At 47.4% G+C, this 20,113-nt stretch overlaps 3 protein-coding genes across 3 annotated transcripts; 1 reads left to right on the top strand and 2 right to left on the bottom strand.

Moving 5' to 3' along the window:
• The first annotated feature begins 843 nt into the window (after positions 1–843).
• Positions 844–3,696, top strand: LOC1276420 (pyrimidodiazepine synthase). Its single transcript, XM_061640948.1, has 4 exons — positions 844–1,062; positions 1,705–2,297; positions 2,380–2,501; positions 3,104–3,696. The coding sequence occupies exons 1-4, from the start codon at positions 1,035–1,037 to the stop codon at positions 3,132–3,134; spliced, it is 774 nt and encodes a 257-aa protein (XP_061496932.1). The 5' UTR covers positions 844–1,034; the 3' UTR covers positions 3,135–3,696.
• Positions 3,607–9,301, bottom strand: LOC1276418 (daxx-like protein). The gene is made up of 5 exons (XM_315761.5): positions 8,736–9,301; positions 7,928–8,537; positions 7,632–7,728; positions 4,597–7,500; positions 3,607–4,502 (listed from the first exon to the last, which is right to left on the bottom strand). The coding sequence occupies exons 1-5, from the start codon at positions 8,809–8,811 to the stop codon at positions 4,395–4,397; spliced, it is 3,795 nt and encodes a 1,264-aa protein (XP_315761.5). The 5' UTR covers positions 8,812–9,301; the 3' UTR covers positions 3,607–4,394.
• A 3,028-nt stretch (positions 9,302–12,329) lies between these two features.
• On the bottom strand, positions 12,330–16,392 carry LOC1276415 (telomere zinc finger-associated protein). The gene is made up of 7 exons (XM_315758.5): positions 15,798–16,392; positions 14,749–15,544; positions 14,500–14,632; positions 14,334–14,430; positions 13,207–14,262; positions 12,836–13,133; positions 12,330–12,746 (listed from the first exon to the last, which is right to left on the bottom strand). Exons 2-7 carry the CDS (start codon positions 15,512–15,514, stop codon positions 12,607–12,609), a joined length of 2,490 nt encoding a protein of 829 aa, XP_315758.4. The 5' UTR covers positions 15,515–15,544; positions 15,798–16,392; the 3' UTR covers positions 12,330–12,606.
• Between the last annotated feature and the right edge of the window lie 3,721 nt (positions 16,393–20,113).

The raw sequence follows: 20,113 nt of genomic DNA, 5'->3' as shown, positions 1-20,113 counted from the left end.
GAATGTTAAAAACTATTTCAAAAGGTTTAAAACTGTTATATTCAGTCAGAATCAAATCAAATAATTCATAACGTGACTGAAACCGCCCCCTACTTGCAAAATTATACAAAAATTAGTGATATTTTAGCTGGAAATCACGAGATTCGACTTACGCGGAAATTCGAGATACGCGGTATTTTGCGGCCGTTTTCGGTCCCCATTAACCGTGTATCTCGGGGACCGCCTGTATATTCTATCCACTTTATTTCCGACCGTTTCGATTCGAACGGAATCGAATAGTTCCGACCGTTACGACTGTTCCGACCGTTCAAACGTGCTAGGTTCAAAATAATGAACCTAATATCGATCGTTCTGATTTAGGATTGGAGATAGACACTCTCTGGAGCACGTATCACAACTCCAAATGGCAACCACCAGGCACAGATAATCGGATCTACCTATCTAGTTCCGGAAATTCCTCTTGGATGGGCTCCAGCATCGAAACCGGTTCTGAAATCCAAATCAATTTCAGAGCGGACGTTATTAGGCAGGTTTAATTTCGGCCATAATAACAATATTGTGTAAAGTGTAATATTGTGTATCCGTTTTTTCAAGTTTGAGTCATTATTTCAGGATTCTAAAACTGACTACGATTCCGGAGCCGATCCCGGAGTTGATATTAATTTTGCACAAGTGTTCCTTATCTTCTTTCCGGAATCAATTCTCCTAAAAATTCGGAGCTAGACGGAATCGATTCCCATCAAAACATCATCATTTCTAAATATTTTTTAAAATATTATCCCAGCTTTTACTCCCATTGTGAAGTATCGCCACACACAGAAGGGTTAATTTCCCGCACACTCGCACATCGTTTGTCCATCAATTCCCTTCCAACTCGCCCAGTGTGCAGTGTGTGCAACACAAACAACACTACTGCTGCACGTATAAAAAGCCACCTCTTTGTTGAAGTCACACCGGCGGCCCGACTCGTCTCTATTTTACCGGCATCGGCTTTGAAACCTTAAAACCCTCGACCGCGAGTAACCCGCACAATCATGAGCAACGGAAAGCATCTCGCCAAAGGTAAGAATGGTTGCCCACAAAGGTTTCTTCAAGCGCACTCCGAACGGAGCCTCCAGTGCAGTTCGGAGTAGGCGGCGGTGAAATTTCCGGCATATTGGGGCTGGATATTTTTAACATCACCCTCACACGCACATACGCTGATGTCATCAATCGGTGGAGACATCATCGATGATGATGACGATGGTGGTGGTGCTAGCGGGCTTCTCTGACCGGTTCGTCATCAAACCACGAACCGGGATCGTGACACCGAGTGTGTGATAAAAAGAAAAACGGAGTGATGTGTCTGTGAAGTAGGTTAAGCCGTTTCGTGACTTTGGAAAAATTGAGGTATTGTCGATCGATTGCGGGCCTACCTGTGTGGGTTGGGGGACAGTTTATCGATCGTCATTGGGTGGAACCATTTCCGGGATGGGGCAAGGGGACTATCTTATCAATCGATAAGTGGACCTTCGGCCATAGCTCTGTAATTTTAAATGAGTTGTAATTATAGATCTTGCCCATTGAGAGACGTCATCCATTCTCGCTATTATGATGTCATTGAACAATGGAGCTGGAACTGACAACATTTCGAACGATTATTCTAGACCTTTGCGATTAAACGCGCATGTATGTGTGTGTGTTTTGTGTTTCGTCTCTTTTTAGGTTCCAGCCCACCATCCCTCCCGGACGATGGTAAGCTGCGCCTGTACTCGATGCGCTTCTGCCCGTACGCCCAGCGCGTCCACCTGATGCTGGACGCGAAGAAGATCCCGTACCACGCGATCTACATCAACCTGTCCGAGAAGCCGGAATGGTACCTGGAGAAGAACCCGCTCGGCAAGGTGCCGGCACTGGAGATTCCCGGCAAGGAGGGCGCCACCCTGTACGAGTCGCTCGTCCTGTCCGACTACATCGAGGAGGCGTACTCGGCCCAGCAGCGCAAGCTGTACCCGGCCGACCCGTTCAGCAAGGCGCAGGACCGCATCCTGATCGAGCGGTTCGCCGGCTCGGTCATTGGGCCGTACTATCGCATCCTGTTCGCGGCCGACGGCATCCCGCCCGGTGCCATCACCGAGTTCGGCGCGGGGCTGGACATTTTCGAGAAGGAGCTGAAGGCGCGGGGCACCCCGTACTTCGGGGGCGATAAGCCGGGCATGATCGACTACATGATCTGGCCGTGGTGCGAGCGGGTCGATCTGCTCAAGTTTGCGCTCGGCGATAAGTACGAGCTGGACAAGGAGCGGTTCGGTAAACTGGTAAGGAGTTGCGGTATTTTTTAATTGATTTTTTACTGTACTAATAATTCAACCCCCTCTGTTCGTCTCGCTCCAAACACAGCTGCAGTGGCGAGAGCTGATGGAAAAGGACGACGCCGTAAAGCAGTCGTTCATTTCGACCGAGGACCACACGAAGTTCCTGCAGAGCCGCAAGAACGGTGAAAACAACTACGATATCTTGGCGTAAGCAAACCATTTGAACTCGTTCATTCCGAAAGCAAAAGGGGAAGCAGCACTACTTCTGAATGCTCTCGCTCTCTTTCTCTCTCTATTGTCCCAATGCATTATAATAATACCATAATACCACGGCCATACGTACATAGTCCAAGACAAAACCACTACACACATCACACCTCTACAGCACCCTTAAAAATCCGGTAACCAGTGTATTACTCTACTAACAGCGATTATGTGTAAGGCTGGCATTATAAATGCGAATGCCAATCAACAAAAAATACGATCAATGAGGATGCATTTTGTGTGTGTACATGTTCGTGGCGTTATGCAAAAAAGTTAATGGAAAAATAAACTCAAACGCGAAAAAACATTAAAATAATTACCCATGTATTTACATTTTGTTTGCGAGGCGATGGATTGTTGGTGTCGACTAATGTGTAAATAACAAATGTTAATAATGTTTCAATGTTTACTAACCACAAGGCTTTTCCACGTACGCTAACATCGTGCCGCGGGGTTATGGTAATGTTCGTATCAAATGTCAAAGGTCACAGCATCCAAAGGGGAACATTTTTGTAACATTTATTGCAATCTTTTTTGTTTTCCAGAAATGACGCTAAAAGGCCACGGTTGGAATAAGAAAAAAAGGACGTATCGTTTATCACAATTCCCTCTGCGACTGAAATGAATTATCAAGATAATTGTGTAATGAAATAAGCATTGTTAAACACGCGAAAGAGCGATTCGTTTGTCGCAACTGCCATTTGCCCATGCTGTGAGTTAATCGCGTTAACCGTTCGTTTGAAAAAGATAAACATTGCAACTGACAGCACCCGCAGATGACAGTAGCACAGCTGTGCCAGCAGCTTGCTGGCAGTTATTTTGAATGTGTGTGTGTGTGTTCAGCATTTTCTTTGTTTTGATACGTAACCGGTAAAATGATAAACAAAGACCTTCGGATGGGCTTAGAAGAGAAAAAAATCGAATCTCAACGATCCATGTAATGTACGTCATTTCGTAACTCGTCGAAATTAGAATATTATTACATTGCATTGTTTCTTTCTAAAGAATACACTATTAAACTTTTTTTTGTTTCTCTTCAATATCGCAATGAAAAAAGGATTAAAAGAAAACTATATTTGGGGAATTTCGTTTTTTCCGTCAAGTTGTACAATAAATCTGTTACTTGCAATGCGTGTGAGTGTATGTGTGTTTTGTGTCCGTTTTTTCTAGGATTCTATCAGTTAAAGGGAGAGAGATCCGCGGTGTCGCTGGCCTCTCACTCTCTTTCTCTTGCGTACGGAGCATTATATCATAATATGAATTAATTGTAATCCCTAGCAATCATAGCTAATAGCTTCTGCTTTTTCCTCCAACGTTCATGGGTACTAACTATACATGCGATCCTTGTTTTTGATTAGACATTATTGTGAAGAATAAATCTATTGACAAGGGAAGTTACACCAGCGTACCAGCGCATTATCTCCTCATCTTAGCCCCGATTGTGTGTGTCTGGTTTCGTTCGTTTTTCTTTAGAAGGGTGACAAAAAACGTGATCGGCAAACAAGATGCACTGCCTTCCGCTTTTTTCTTACCCGTCCTGTGATAAGGAAGGCAAATCGACAACATCAATGCCCATCATGGGTTCAGATCCCCGTGCGGGAACGAGTCACAACCCCGCACGCGCAAGGACTTGACTTGCTCGTATGCACACACACTGATGAAGTCACAGATAACCAAGTCCACAAAGTGGCGCTTAGACAGGCCCCAATTGCGGTAGTTATTGAGCCCCAAAAAAAAAGAAGATTGGTTTGGTCGAGAGCACGAGGGTGTAAAAATACTTCTTCCATACAACTTTAAAAAACATGGCGTTCAGGTCCTACAGAGCACGAGGGCTTACTATTCATGATCGTTATTATGCTTTGCCACGTGCGTTAGCCAGTCCTGGGCCGAGATGAAGTAGGACGAGCACATGTCGCACCGGAAATAGTCGCTATCGTCATCGTTCTATAGCGAAAAGAGCGAGAGAGAAAACAATGAAAAAACGCATTAACAGGCTGCACAAAACATTCCAGCACACCAAACAACAGCAAACACTTACCGAAATTCGTCTCCGCTTCAGTAAACCCTGATCCACGATACAGTGGCAGGACACGTGGTTCACCCAGTCGGTCGGCGTGGTGAACGACATGTAGCAGAGCTGGCAGTTCAGCCGCGACGACACGTACTGGTCCGGCAGCGTGCCCTCCTGCTGGTCGAGCCCGTCACTCTCGTCCAGCTCGGCCGTCTCCGGGTGCGGCACCAGCTCGTTCATTGAGCTGTTGGCGAAAATGGCCGGATGCTCGGCAAAGTTCTCCAGTATGAGCGCATCGATCTTGCCCTGCCCGTCCGGGCTGTGGGACCGCGTGCTAAAGTGGGACGTCTGCGATTCCGGCGACTTCGACACGAGCTCGATCATCGACTCGTCCGACGTCAGGTTGACCATGCTGTCGAGCGCGTCGATAATGTCGGGCGGCTTGGGCAGCGCCACCAGGCGCCTAATTGACGCCGGCTTGCGATGCTGCACCTTGAACTTGGTTGGCAGTGGGGGCGGTGAGCTGGACGAGCTGCCGGGCGATACCGGGGCGGGCGGTACCGACGGCGACGGTTCGGGCGTTTCCACCATCGGTTGCGCACTCTTCATGTGCTCTTCGTACTCCTTGATAAAGTCCATCTTGCGCCGCTCCTGCGCCTCGTACAGCTTCAGATTGCGCTGGTCGGCAAACTCGAACAGGCTGTTGCGGCGCGGTTTGTCCAGAAACTCGACATCGCATTCGCTTCGCGTGAGCGACCGATCGTTCGGATCCTCCAGCGACCGGTCGTTCGGATCTTCGGGTTCGTTTTCCTGCACCGCTTTGTCTACGGCTGCCGCCGCTTCGTCCTTGGCGATGAGCACGGAATCGCTCAGCTGCGACGTGCCGGACGATGACGCTACGCTCTTCGATGTTTGAGCCGCCGGCACGGCTTTACCTTCTTTCGCGCCTTTCTCATCCGGCTGGCTTTGGGTTTTTGCTACTGGCACCGTGTCCGCTTGTGTCGGCTTTGCCATTAGCTTGTCCACCAGAATTTGGGCCTGGAAATGCTGCTTGGGGCGACGAAATTGTAGCAGCGGTTTCAGCTGATTAGATTGCCCTGCCGCTGCACGCTGTGGCTGCTGCGGTGTTGGTTGTGTTTTCGCCGGTGCCAACAGTTCCTGCGAGGCGAGCAGCTCCTGCGGTCTAACGAGCTCGTTCTGCAGCTTTTGCTTTTGCAGCAGGCGCTGCTGTAACGTTGGCTGTGGTCGCAATGTTTCGCGCTGTTGCGCGGGCTGTTCCGACTGGGGCGGCTGCTGCGGTGCTAGCAGCTCCTGCGACGGCAGCAGTTCCTGCAGTTTCATCAATTCGTCTTGTATTTTTGGCTGCTGGGACAAACATTGCTCCAGTAGTTGTTCCGGCTGCTGTGGCTGCTGCTGCTGCTGCTGCTCCGGCTCCAGTATCTCTTCCTCTTCTAGCAGCACTTCAGTCCCATCCATCAGCTCTTCCGTTGCTACCTCCTCGTGCTGCTCCGAAGCCGGTTGCTGTGGCAGCAACACTTGCTCGGCAGCAACAACGGGCTGCGTTGGTTGCGCTGCTGTTGGCTTCAGTATTGGCTGTGTTCTTACCAGCTGTAGCGTTGCCAACAGCTCTTCCGGCTGCTGAAAATCGTCTTGCGCTGCATCTAGCGTCTGCTGATCGGTTGGCACCGCTTGCGGCTGTTTCTGCTGTGCCGGAGGCTGTGGAGGTGCTGCTGGCTGCTGTGCCTGTGCCACCGTTGGACACTGTGGTTGTTGAGGAAGGGGCAGCTCCGGAGGCTCCAACGGCGCTGGCTGCTGTATCGGGACTGACTGTTGTTGCTGAACTTCTTTCTGCTGTTGCTGTTGTTGCGTTTGTAGCTGCCGAGGCTGCTGTTGCACGCTCTGTTGCTGTGGCAGCGACTGAAGCGATTGCTGCTTCTGAACCGTTTGCTGCAGTGTCGGGGATTGCCGGACCAGTGGCGGCTGCAGATCCTGGCCCGGGTCCATCAGCTCGTCCTGCAGCTGCTGTGCTTGGGCTTGCAGCTGCTGCCATTGGCGATGTAGCTGCATCCGCATCATCTGCTGCTGCCGCTGCGCGCTCTGCACCGGCTGTGACGGAAGCAACATATCCTCCTGCCCCAGGTTCATATCGAGCGGCTGCAGCGGCTGCGGATGATAGCGCTGCTGCAACGGTTGCCTGAGCGGCATCATAAGTGGTTGCTGTTGGCGGAACGGCTGCTGGAACAGACCGTCCGACATTTCTTGCGGCTGATACTGTTGCAATTGCTGCTGCTGCTGCTGCTGCTGCTGCACGTACTGTGTCTGTCGCTGTGGGAGCATTTGTGAGCGATGGCCCATCAATGCGGTCGGTTCTAACATATCCTCCTGATACATCGATTGACGTAAACTCTGCTGCTGCTGCTGCATCGATTGCAGATCCTGCTTTGGTTGGTGCGCCAGCGTGTACCGGGGCTGCTGAAAGACCACCGGCGGCGCCGGTTCGTAATGCCGCGCAATCTTCCTCGGCGGCGACGGTGAACCGTAGTACGCGCGCATCGTCATCGGTACCGGCGTCGGCGTTGACGCCCGTGTCGTTGTATTCGCGGGCGCGGGCGTTGCTGGGCTGCCCCGTCTCGCGTCGCCCGCGTCCATGTTGATCGTTTTCGTCACCGTGACCAGCGGCACCGACACCAGCTCCTCCTGCTGGCCCTTCAGCATGCCGCTGCTCCGTTTGCCCGCGAATCCGTTGATGCGCAGAAACTCGCCGCACATCATCACGTCGTCGAACGAGTCCGCGTGCACGATCGCCTCGCCGGTGTACATGTACTGCAGCAGGCACTGCAGGGCGGCCCGCGTCACCGTCGGGGGCAGCGCCACGTAGATCGTTGCCGACGACGGTACGAACGCAACCTTTTCGAACACGTTAGCGAAGTACTACAACGACACAGAGAGAGAGAGAGAGAGAGCAAAAAGGCATAATTAAGTGGCAGAAAGAATTATAAAAACTCCCATGCGAAAGGAGCTTGGGATCGAAACGGTCAGAAGGAAGCAAAAGAAAATCATACCGGGCTAAACGTTCCCAACACGAGCCTGTGGGCCGGAATGGCAATGTTATCATCGTCATTGCAAACCAGCAACATCACGTCGGCATACCGATCGTTTCTGGGAAAAAGTGAGAAAAATTGATTGTTGAAGGTTGATTGTGGTCGCGCCTGTGCCAGCGTGTGGTTGATTGATGGAGACGAATTTTGTCACAACGGGAAAAAGGGGACGACGGTAGCGTCCCCCTTTTATGCCTTTCCCGCACGTCAGCATTGCCAAATGGTGAATCACTTGTTTGCACGCTTTCACGATTACTCACTTGCACAGATTCGTAAGAGAGTTGTTCAAGTTGGGCTGATACGCGCTCTGCTTCAGATGGAACTTGTCCGGGCGTTTCAAACGCACCGGGGGCGGCGAAGCGTTCCTTCTTCCCCCGTTGTGCATCGCGTCGCCACCATTATGCTGCTGCTGCGACGACGCCGATGCTGTGTGATGATTGTGCTGCTCGTACCCGTTGTGCTGCTGGCTGTGCACGCTGCTGCACACGCTGCTGCTGCCGCTAGCGCTGCGTCGAACCGACGCCTTGGAGGATTTAATCGGATAAGCTGACGGAACCACCATCTCCTGTCCTCCGTTCTGCGACTGACGGCGACGCTTGGTGCGGATCCGGGACCGGTCCGTCCGCCTGTCCAGCTTGCGCTGCGCATCGGTAAACAGATCGTGCAGCGCCTCGTAATGGTCGCACAGCTCGTAGCGACTGTCCGACTCGGACCGGTTCGCCTCGAAGTACTGCTTCCGCAGCTCGTTCATCTTCCGGCGTATCTGCTCCTCGGTGCGAAAGTAGCCTTTGCGCAGCAGATCATTTCGCACCACCGCGAACACTTCCAGCGAGCGGCGCTTCTTGCCGTCCGATAGCGCCAGCAACTCTCCTGCAGAATAGCAAAAATAACAATAAAGAAAAATATATATATATGGCCCACAATCAGAAACACGAAGAAAATAAAGCAGTATCACAACCACCAACACTACCACCACCACCATCCCCCCACAATGTTATCGAAGTGTGTTGTGTTACGTCGACAGCTTTCCGTACTGCCCATTTACGGCGTCATACGGCCCCTACTCACGCTCTTTCATGCTGGCAATCAGCTCCTCGACCTCGGTGTCCCTCCATTTTAGTTGCTGCTCGTGCGATTTGTTCATATTCGCGCTGACTCCCGCATCAAGCTGGCTGCTGACTACGCACGATTCGGTCAGGGGAAAATCGCTCCTACTTTCACCCGAACGGGCGCCCGCACACAAAGAGACGGATCCCGTACACACTGCCAAACTACGCAGGAAAAACCACCACACCACACACTATCGCGCTGCGCTTCAAGGCGAAGCGGAAGGGCACCCCTAATGACAACACACACACTTTTCTTCGCTGCTGCGGATTCTCGCTCGCGTTGCTAAGGTTTCTGTCCGCACTGGAGCAGTGTCCGGATGCGCACAGCCAGGTAGAGGAAAGGTGATGAAGTGAATTAGTCTTTCGCCCTTTCGAGGGCTTGTTTTTCTTTTTTTTTGCTTCTGCTCTCGTCAACCCGAAACGTAGAACTTTCTACCCTTGCAGCTTTTGGTAAATAACGCGCCTTCAGATCAGGTAATCGTCAACCCATGGGCAAAAGCAAGGTTAATAGAGAACGCCCGGGTTGGGTCGGGTCGGGGTTGTGTTGACAGCGCCCGAAAGCGTACCATCAAACGTCATGCGTGACAGTCGTAGTGTGGGGATATTTTGAATGAGCCGTTAAGAGGATAACGTTGGGTATTTATTTTGTTTTGAGCAGTTTTTCAGATAAAGAAACTCCTGTTTACAGTGAAATTGTTGCTCAACATTATTGAGTTCCGTAAAACAACGAAAGTGTTTTTTGCCAAGGAAATAGTACCAGAAAATCGATTAAATTAAAATACCTAAGGCTGGAAATAGACGAATCGAGATCGTCGCGGTACCGCGAAAATCGCGTATGACTTGAGCTGTCAATTCTGTTATAAAATCTGACAGATAGGCGAGATAATCGCGGTTCGTGTATGGAACCATCCGAGGTCTGGTGACAATTGAATGTGCCAAGAAGAAATAATGTTTATCAATTTTCGAATCAAATTGGTTATTTCACATAGTTTATGCAAAATAAAATACAAAACTCTTTTCCCTACACGTTTTTTCAAACGAATTCACCAGAAAAAGTGAAAACAATCGGTTCGCGCTACCGCGAAAATCTCAGAAATACCGAAGTTGGGTATCTCTGCGAAACAGCAGGCGCGATCGGAGGCGCGGAAGATTTGACAGCCCAACTGTTATAAACAAGGCGCGAATTTCGCGGCACCGCGACGATCTCGGTTCGTCTATTTCCAGCCTAAAATAATTACACTAGTGGTTGGACCTACCCGATACCAATTTCGTGTTCGTAATGAATTCAGCAGCCGATTCCGATGTTGGAATCAATTCCGATTCCGGAGTTGACTCGGAAGACGATTCCGATTCCGGTTCCGGAGATGATTTCTGAATCGATTCCGGAATCGGAATCGGCTCCGGAATCAGGATCGGCTCCAGAATCGGAACCAACCTGGGAATCGCAATTTGCTCCGATAACCGGAATGAGAATCAGTTCTTGACATGAAATAAGAAGTTTCAGAAGCGTAATCAGTCCGAAAATCTCCATGAGAATGGATTGTTTACAAGTAAATTTGGATTCTTCGAGGCTGTCAATAAGTAGCATCCCAAGTAGCCTTAAGAAACTTTATTTGATTATTAACAGTGTTTTAAAGCCTTTAAAAATCAAATAGAGTTTCTTAAGAAAATGTGACATTTGTCAGCGTTACAGCATAACGACGTATTCCGTTACACTGTTTTTTTCAATTCGGGCAAATATAACACACAGTGTTTTTCAAATTTTATCTACATCAGTTTCATTGTTTCAATATACGGGAAATTATTTTTTTATCCTTATTTATGTAATAATGCGCATTTATTTTCACAACAAAATATTTGTTTGTTTAACGGTACCTAAAATATGTTTTTTTTCTCCACTTGAATCTACGGTGCTAATAAAAAAAATTGATAATAAAAAAATAATATTTCATATTTTTAAATATTATATGCAATAAGTTTGATGAAGGATATGCTAAAGAGATAAATGTTCATAAAAAAATATTTTTTGTACAAAATAATATACTCTTGATGATGATAATTTTTGAGACATACTGTACATGGTCACGTACATGGCGCCTCCATTTCTTATGTCAAAAAGTTCGTCAAGCTTCGTGTGTATTGTGTGTGGATGACAACAAAACCAAGCGTCTGCGATAATTTCTATCAGCTATCGTTTAATTTGTGTACCATCATGCTTTTACAACAGGTCAGTGTATCGTTATTACTAATCTCTTCACATGAGCTACATAAGTTTTATATTTCGCAGCATTTCCGATTCAGATAGCGTTTGGACATCATTTTTTCCGTCCACGGCTGCAGCTTCCCTCCATGCTAAATTGATGGAAGAAACCCATAGAATGAATGAAACTTATGTGATACAGTGACAATATGCAGTGGCAAAATGATTAATTGTCGAATAAAATCATTTGTGTTGCATTTATGCATTTATTCCATGAAATAATAACACCCTTTGTTGTAACTTAACGAAGATCTAGAAAATTCGTATAGAAAGAGAAACAACAATGCAGCCATCCCTGTCGATATTTTCGTTAATTTTGATCTTTTTCGTTGAAAATACCGGCTAAATTTTAGATTTTAACGAAACATTGACGAAGCCAGGAAAGCGTTACGCAGTGTTTTAAGCCCTGGAATTACTGCTGTATGGAAAGCTAAAAGTAATACTTTTAGGCATACTTTTAACGGTTTCTTAGCAGGATTGTGCTACTTGGGATCATTGCACCCAAAGTGGGTTTATTATACAGGTGGGCTTATCCCGAACAAATTGACAGCCGTACTGTAGAAAAATGAAAACGAAATGACAGGAGGGGATTCGATCATTTGTTGATGTATGCGTGTGAATTCCAATGGCTATTTTGAATGATGTGTCGTAGTGTGGGTGAAAAACTACGTATCACAATCGAATCCCCTCCTGTCATTCGTTCGTCCAATATGGCCTTCCCGCCAAACCTATAAGCCCACCTAGTCCTTTACCCACTTTGATTGCACCCAAACCTATTCTTATGGAGTTGCCAAAACCGACTCCAATCTCGAAGCCGATTTTGATTCCGGAGCCGATTCCGGTTCCGATTTCGGAGCCGATTCTGATTCCGATTCCGGAGCCGATTCCGGAAACTGATTCCCGAACTACTATTTGGAATCGATTCCAGAAAAGTCTTTGAAGCAAGTCGGATTCGATTCTGAAGAAAACTTAGCCAGTATTCACGCAGCACGAACTGGTCATTCTGTTGTGGATTAATTGCAGTATGTGTGTGCGCATTAGTTATGGGAACTTGGAATCGGACCTATCCGTTTCCGATTCCCTATTCGGAATCAATTCCAGACTCGATTCCGATGCTGAAATCGATTTTAATTCCGTAATCGGTTCCGGTAACTGATTTCAGACCTACTATCCGGAATCGATTCCGGTAACTGATTCCGGACCTACTATCCGGAATCGATTCCGACGAAAACTTAATTTTCCCCATCACTACCCGTAATACTCAATTCTCAATAATGAAAAAAAGTATTATTATTTTCCATAGTTGGAAGAATATTTGAAACAATACTCTTCCGATAGCGTTTGTTTAATGTTATTGCCATTAGTAAATTTTATAAATTATTAAAATCAATCGTTGTACACACTTGCTCCATACATACCGGCTATTCAATACTGAATACGTAAACCTACGCTTTTTTAACGTCTAGCAATAATTTATGTATGTATATAAAAAAAGCAATCACTGTACAAACTTCCCGCCAACTACCACCCCGGTCAGGGACGGGCCGTCCCCTTCAGCCAAGCGAAGCGCTCATTCGGAGGTTTGACTGTCGTGGTCGGTGTGCGGTGAAGCGGGCTGATATCCTGGCTGGCTGTGCACGGATCGCATGTGTCGTATGAGGTTTGATTTCACTGTGAAGCCCTTATTACAAATGTCACAACAGTAAGGGCCTGTCGGGAAGAAAAACAAACAGGCCATAAGTGATTGCTGATTTAAAGAAATGTCCTGTCAGCTGCTTTTGCACTCTCTTTACTCCTACCTGTATGGGTCCGTCTGTGGATGACCATGCTGGCATAGGAAGGGAAGGATTTATTGCAGATATTGCACAGCTTCTCTGGGCCACCATCGCCGACGGCTGCCGGTGCTGCCGCCCCTGTCGGAGAATGCTGGGAGGTGGACGAAACTGCGCGCTTGTGATTCGAGACACGTTTGTTGCAGGCGGCCAGTTCCGATTCGGTGTGCGCGTTCTGCACATGCCGCACCCAGTCGGCAGGCGTGACGTAGAACGTGGCGCACAGGTCACACCGTAATGCGGCCGTTTCATCAGCGGTTTCAGACTAAAAAATGAGATTAAAAATTGGTGAAATTAACACAGAAAGAGCACGAGCCGCAGCACAACCTCCTGCTTACCTCTTCCGCTCGACGCCTTCGTTTCGGCAGCGTTTGGGACGGGTCACTGTGGCCCTCGATGTGTCGCACCCATTCGCCGGGTATGGTAAACGTTTCGCTGCACAGCTCGCACGTTAGCGGCGAGTACGTCGGCTGCTCGGTGGAGGAGCACGAAGAGCGCGAATTATCCGTCGCCGAGGACGCGTTACACTCCTCCGACTTGATCAGCTTGGGCGGGTTCGCCGGGTCGCTGGGACTGTCGTTCTTGCTTTGCGCCTGCTCACCATTCCCTGGCATCGCTAGCTCGCCCGCCCGCACATCACTCCACTCAACCGGTTCGGCTTTTACGCCCAGAAAGTTTAATGCCTGTGGCATGCTGCCACGTTGCGCGGGTACGCTCGTCGCCGTACTGTTAGCGTCCCCATTGTTCGTACTCGAGGGTGCAGTTGCACAGTCGCCAGAAGCGCTCGACCCGATTTGCTGTTGCTTTTCCTGATTTTCACGCTCTTTTCTGTGGTTCTCGCTCAGCTCTTGAAAGGGAAGCGATGGCTGTGCTGTTTCGTTTGTTCGTTGGTGAACGATTTCTTGGCTTTTGGCCGCGTACAGTGAGCGCGTACGGGTACCATCGCCCTGGCGCACTTCGCCCGGATCGATCGCCATGTCGCGCTTCACGTGTATTAGCGGTCCGGTGGCAGATGACAGTACGTGATGGGGCGCAAACGGGGCGGGCTGTGTGCCTGGCGGTACGGCAACGGTGACCGGACTGACGAACCGACCGGCACCCAACCCATCCATCGACGGAATGTGCTGCGGCAGCTCTTTGCTATTGCTGCCACTGCTGGCGTCACCGGCAGCCGTTGCCGGTTTGGGGCAATCGTTGCGCCACAGACCGCGGATTTTCAGTATTTCGCCACCACGAAGCACTTCGTTTAGCACGTCGGTCGAAACGGTCGACTCGCCGGTGTACATGTACTGGATAAGAATCTGCATCGAGCGGTAGGTGAGATCGGGTGGAAGCACTATGTACGTGACCGCGTTCAGCGGTACGGGTGTTTTGTCGAAAATGTTGGCAAAGTACTGGAAAGGGAAAGGAAACACATCTTCAGCACGTCATGGCTATACCATTAAGGTGGTTCTTATCGTCCTACCAAACTGGAAGTGCCGAGTATTAGCTTGTGGGCAGGTATCGTATAGCTGTCGTCTCCGTTGCAGGTTAGCAGCATTACATCCGCGTAACGGTCATTTCTGCAAAAAAATACAAAATAACATCAAATATTCAAATCAAATTGCACTTTTAAACAGAATTATTCTCACTTGTAAAGATTCGATAGCGACACATTCATGTTTTGATAGTGCGAATGCCATTTGAGCTGATATTTCTCCGCGCCGGTTTGTAATGCCGTGTGTGACATTATGCTATCGCCGGCTGTGTCCTGCTGACCGTTTTCTGGAAGGGAGTAAAGAGAAGAATTAAAGTGTAATGGCATCGCAGTACCCAAATGAACATGCAGTTGAGCGGTTTCGGCCCCAAATTCTCCCCCCGCTCCCCGTCATGAGACGTACTGTAAATCCGCGCTAAATCATCCACCTGCAACGACACACTTTTGCTGACACCAACGACACTTGCCGCAGCACCAACCGAAGAGCTATTGCTTGCCTGACTGTTTTCACCCGGCCCGCCCGGCTCGTTCGGCGGCGCATCATCCTCCTCCTCACAATCCACCACGATTGCCGCCGGCTCAAAGTGCACTACCGGGCCGCTACCATCCTTGGCCGTTTCGCACAGATCCACCACGGGCGTTACCCCCAGGGCGGCCTGCGAGAACGCAATGCTCGCGTTAAGCGCCTCCACGTTCGGCTTCACGTCGATCTCCTCGTCCAACTCGGACGCGGACATGTTCAGAAAGTCCAGCTCCGGTATGCACTCGACGTCTTCCTCCCCGCTGCTGTCGCTAAGATCGCTGGCCGTTTCGATCCACAGTTTGAGCGTTTTGCTTTTCGCGTGGTGGGACGCGTTTTTCTCATGCTCCGCCCGGGCCGTCGCCAGCCGGGCAAAGTCGGTAAAGCCCCGCTTGCCCCACACATCGTACTCGGTGGTGTTGAACAGCAGGCAGGGCCAGCAGAACAGCTTCCGGTCCCGGTCGCAGCCCGTCATCCAGTCCGTCACGTGCAGGTTGAGCGAGTTCAGGCAGCGGGACGTTAGGTTGGGCATCTGCGTTACCGGTCGCCCCGTCCGCACGATCTTCTGCTGGCTTTCCTTGCTCAGCGACGCGAACGGGATCTTGGTGAGCGTGCAGACGATGCAGTGGTAGGCGGGCGTGGAGGCCATTGTCGCTGCGGAACGGCCCCAAAAACTGACCTGAACAGAAACGAGCCAAAATGGTATCAGTGCCTTTGGGTTGCTTCTGGAGAGAAACGGAGAGTGAGCCTCCAGGGTGTTGCATTCCATTCAACTGATTGGTTTGTTGTCAGAACAACACAAACCATACAATATTTACAGCAGCGACATGATTATTTAAAATACTCTGCTCATGCTAAAACATTCCTTTAATGGTTGAATGGGGATGGGGGACAGCACTCCGTTATGATGACCAAATATCGATTTTTCTTACTCCAATGGAACAAGCACTCCGTCGTCAGCAATGGTGTACTAGTGCTGATGCCGCCGCAAACTTTCACTAACTTCTTAAGGATAGTCGAATTATCCACCCTCTCAACTCTCTGTTAGCAAACGTCTGTTAACTTTCTTTTAGGTAGAGTAATTAATATTTCATGATGATCCCGTATTCTTTTTTCCTTTTGCTGAACAGCAGAACACCAAAACAAAACTTGACATTCGCCTCAGTGTTGTATTCACCTTGCTGCTCGACCGTTTTCGAGCAGTGCGCATTCGAACAACCAAGGTCGATAAGGATTTTGAATTTTCTTTTCTTTTGAATGTTTGCCGTTAAGAAACAAAACAAATAGCGAGCGAAACTTAATTGTCGAATAAAATTTCAGTAGTTTTGGAGCAATTTCCTGTGCATCTTATTTCCTGGTATTTTTTGTCCATGTATATTTTTAACAGGATTAGTCTGTCTCATGTATATTTAGCTTGCGAATGGGAGGGCACGGTTAAAGATGCGATTTAACGTTTTTGCTACTGGCGTGTCTATTCATTGGACAAATACCACAGTCTCCAAACTACGGCCCACAGGCCACATGTGTCTTACGATGACTTTGTAAAGAGATTTTGTTATTTAGGCTATTTTGAACAATATTTTATTTATTACTTTTTTATGCGAACTCATCAAGCTTCCATAATAGAAAACTGTAGAATTTTGATACTTTAGATCAGTTTTTTTTTTGTCAAAACGAGTTTGAAACGATAAACGATTAGCTAAATATAACCTTCAAAATGACCCTGGCCAACGTTATTTGCATAGTAATGCGGCCGCAAGATGAGAAGTTTGTAGACTTCTGCATTAGACCATGGATAGCAGATGTGTACAACTGATCGGAGTTGAAGGAAGGTTTATGAATGAGGAACAAGATAATGTGAGAGAAAAAAGAAACACATTGTTTGCTCATAATTTCGGATGTTCGAACCCCAAACCAACCCAAAGCTAAACCGTTGCTCTAAAACACTATGACAATATCGAGACTACTCGAACGACTACGTGATTCCGACTAGTGGTGAGAGGTCGGAATTGGGTCTACCTGATTCCGACTCCGTGTTAAGTATCAACTCTGGGGTGGATTCCCATGCTGAAATCGATTCCAATTCCGAAGCCGATTCCGGAGCCGATTTCTGAGTCGGTATCGGCTTCGGAATTGGAACGGACCTTGGAATCGCAATTTATTCCTTTGATTCCATTTCCTTTGACTCCAGAATTGGAATTAGCTCCTGCGGGAGAATCAATTCTTTAATTGGAATACAATGTTTCACAAGCAAAATCCGTCGAGGAATTCCATGAGAATTGATCGTTTACTAGTAAATTGGAATTCTTTGCTGATATCAATACATAGCATCATTGCACCCAAACCCTATTCTTATGAAGATGCCGAAACTGAAACAGATTTCGAAGCCGATTCTGATTTCGAAGCAGATTCCGGAGCCAATTTCAAAGCCGATTTCGATTCCTGAACCTATGCCGGAGCCGATTCTGATTCCCGAAATTGATTCCGAACCTACTATCCGGTATCAATTCCAGAAAAATTCGAAGCTAGCTGGAATCGATTCCGACGTAAACTCCATTTTTCCCATCAATAATTCCGACCTGTCCGATTGTTTTGATCCATTGTTTAGTTCCCATTCAACACGGTAAAACGTGAAGAAAACTCTAACTTGTTAAATTGGTTAGTTCCATGGATCTTCTGGTTGTTGGTTTGTGTTATCCCACGGAACCCGCGTTTCTTGTAAAGGTTTAATAATACTAATAATAATAATAATAATTTAACAAAGAGAATTATGTACGATTTAACACATTTTGTTCTCATTTAGCTTTTTAACTGAAGTTAACATAAAAGTTTAAAAAGAGAACGTTAACTGAATGAACTCTGCAATACATTAAAGAGTTATCATCATCGTATTGCAGAGATTTTACCGGATTTTTTTTAGCTTGCCATTAAAACCGAACTACTCCCGGCATTATAGCAGACAGCACATTAACCGCAGTTAGCTAAATAAGGCGATTTTCAAATAGTAAAATAAAATTTTATCTTAAAGTGTGAAATCCACTGCTCTTTGTGTTAGATTTGTATAACTATCTAGGGTGTGTCGCTTCCATGAATCATCTTTAGTTGATTATCGTTTTTAAATAAAGCCCTTTTGCATGTACAGTATAAGAGGACACGTACAACTGTTAGCATTAAGTATTACCTGAATTATAAAAAAACGACATTGTATTTAAATCTTGCCATTGACTAAACACAACCACGGCAAGACAGTCCTAGCTATCAAGCAACATTCTACCAAAGATGGCACAACAAACAATTGATTAAACAAACAACCCTTCTTTTCCGCCTCATTATTATCAACAAATCGAATGTGTGATCAAAACACTAAACATTGATTGTGCTGCAAATGACACACACACAAACATACACGATTCCAGCACAAAACCACTCATACAAATCCTCGCACCTCGGTACGGTAACATCAGTTGTTTGCGTACGAAACGTCGCGCGAACCGCACCGCACCGACTTGCAACGCGGATCCATATATCGATTGAATATCGATTACTTTCATCTGACGCATTGCGAACGCGGGCGTTTCACGGTAAGTGACCCCATCCTCACCCTATAGGGGTAAACCCCACCCCACACCAAGTGTCGTTAGGGAGGGAACAAAACTTTTCAACACCCGATCTATTTGCTCACACATGTTTACTTTCGCGACACGGGAGCAGCGCAAATCCTGTAATCTTTGGTAATAGAAATGATTTATCAGATTACTACACACTGCGAAGACGACGGCTGTGCTGTTTCGATACGCAAGGAATATCCTCTGTTTGTGGTACAAAATTGCACTTTCATCACAAACGAACACCATTCCTTCACGGCACACAATAACACGGTTTCGGTAAAGGGTAATGGGAATTGGGAACAAATCTGTGCTTCCCACGTCTTTTACACCCTCAGCACGGCGGAAAGATCGATAAATTGATTAGCTATAAACTAACAACGAGGTGTGATGGGAAGCATTTCGCCCTTAACACTGTAATTCGAGACAACTTTACCACGCGACAGTAGACACATTTGAATGCATAAATTTCGTACGAAACCGATCGTAACGCAGATAACAATCGTAGTTAGCATTGGACGCAGATAAACTGCATCTGCTGTCCTGCAACGTTGCCCTTTCTTCAGAAATCATCCCACACATCAGACACACAATTGTAGCAAAACATATTGGCACACCTACCTACAGCAGACGTTTCAATTTTTGGGACCAATCTGCACCTATTCCGCCCACAGAATTAGGAAGCACAAAAACACTCGAAAACAGGTCCCGCCTAAACCGGAGCCACCTTTTGCACCGCCAAAAACTGTACAACAGTTTAGACCCAGAACACGCGCGCTCACCTCACCACGGCAAGGATCGTGCTAAACTCGCGGGGTGGTAGCGTTTATAACAACAAACAACAGAGAGCCAACGATGGGGTTTTGCTCCGTGTCCGCCCGTTGGCTGGAGTTCTCTCTCGCGCTCACGCATCTATTGGCTGGCACAGCGTAAGACTTTGGCGGCAGAGCAATGGGAGCATAATTATGCTTACGGTGTCGGTGTCCAAAGCTGACACTAAAGCAACCGAATGGTGATGAGCACGAGTGAGATTGTTTGTAATTTTCTTCGCGAAGTGCTGATGAATGAAAATCATATTCTTAGCATTGCATATTGTGGAATACCTATCGATTTAATTATTTTAGTAGTCTGGCAATTCAAGAGAACATTTAGGGAGGACTCAAACACATCAGAACCTGTTTGTGTGAAAATGAAAAAAAAACTGAACCGGGACAGGTTTGACTGATCCAAGAGCAATTGTTGCATAAAAAACCTTTTATTTTCCGGTTTCACGACCAGTAATGGATCAGGATCAGTGTCCGCATCGGCATAGATCCAGACCCAATTCCTGGATAGTTATGGGTGTGTAATCAGTTACATCTGCGGAGGGAGAATTTTGACTTTGTTGGGGAGCAATTAACAGAGGGTCAAGGTACATAATAAAACAAACAAATAACGAGTGTAAAAAAATGCTGCATGCCTAAGAAGTGCTAACATGTGTAACAAATGATCCTCTCGAGTTGGCTGCTAATTAACGACTGCTTTATTCACCTTAATCACTTACACATACACTTACATTCCTAACCGTAACTCTAACCTAACCAATACCTATACCTATTATTACAACCCTCACCCATACTTATACCTATTGTTACACTCGGACA

Source organism: Anopheles gambiae, chromosome 2 (genome assembly GCF_943734735.2).
Source record: "Anopheles gambiae chromosome 2, idAnoGambNW_F1_1, whole genome shotgun sequence".
Classification (NCBI taxonomy): domain Eukaryota; kingdom Metazoa; phylum Arthropoda; class Insecta; order Diptera; family Culicidae; genus Anopheles; species Anopheles gambiae.
This window is presented reverse-complemented; position numbering and strand designations above follow the sequence as displayed.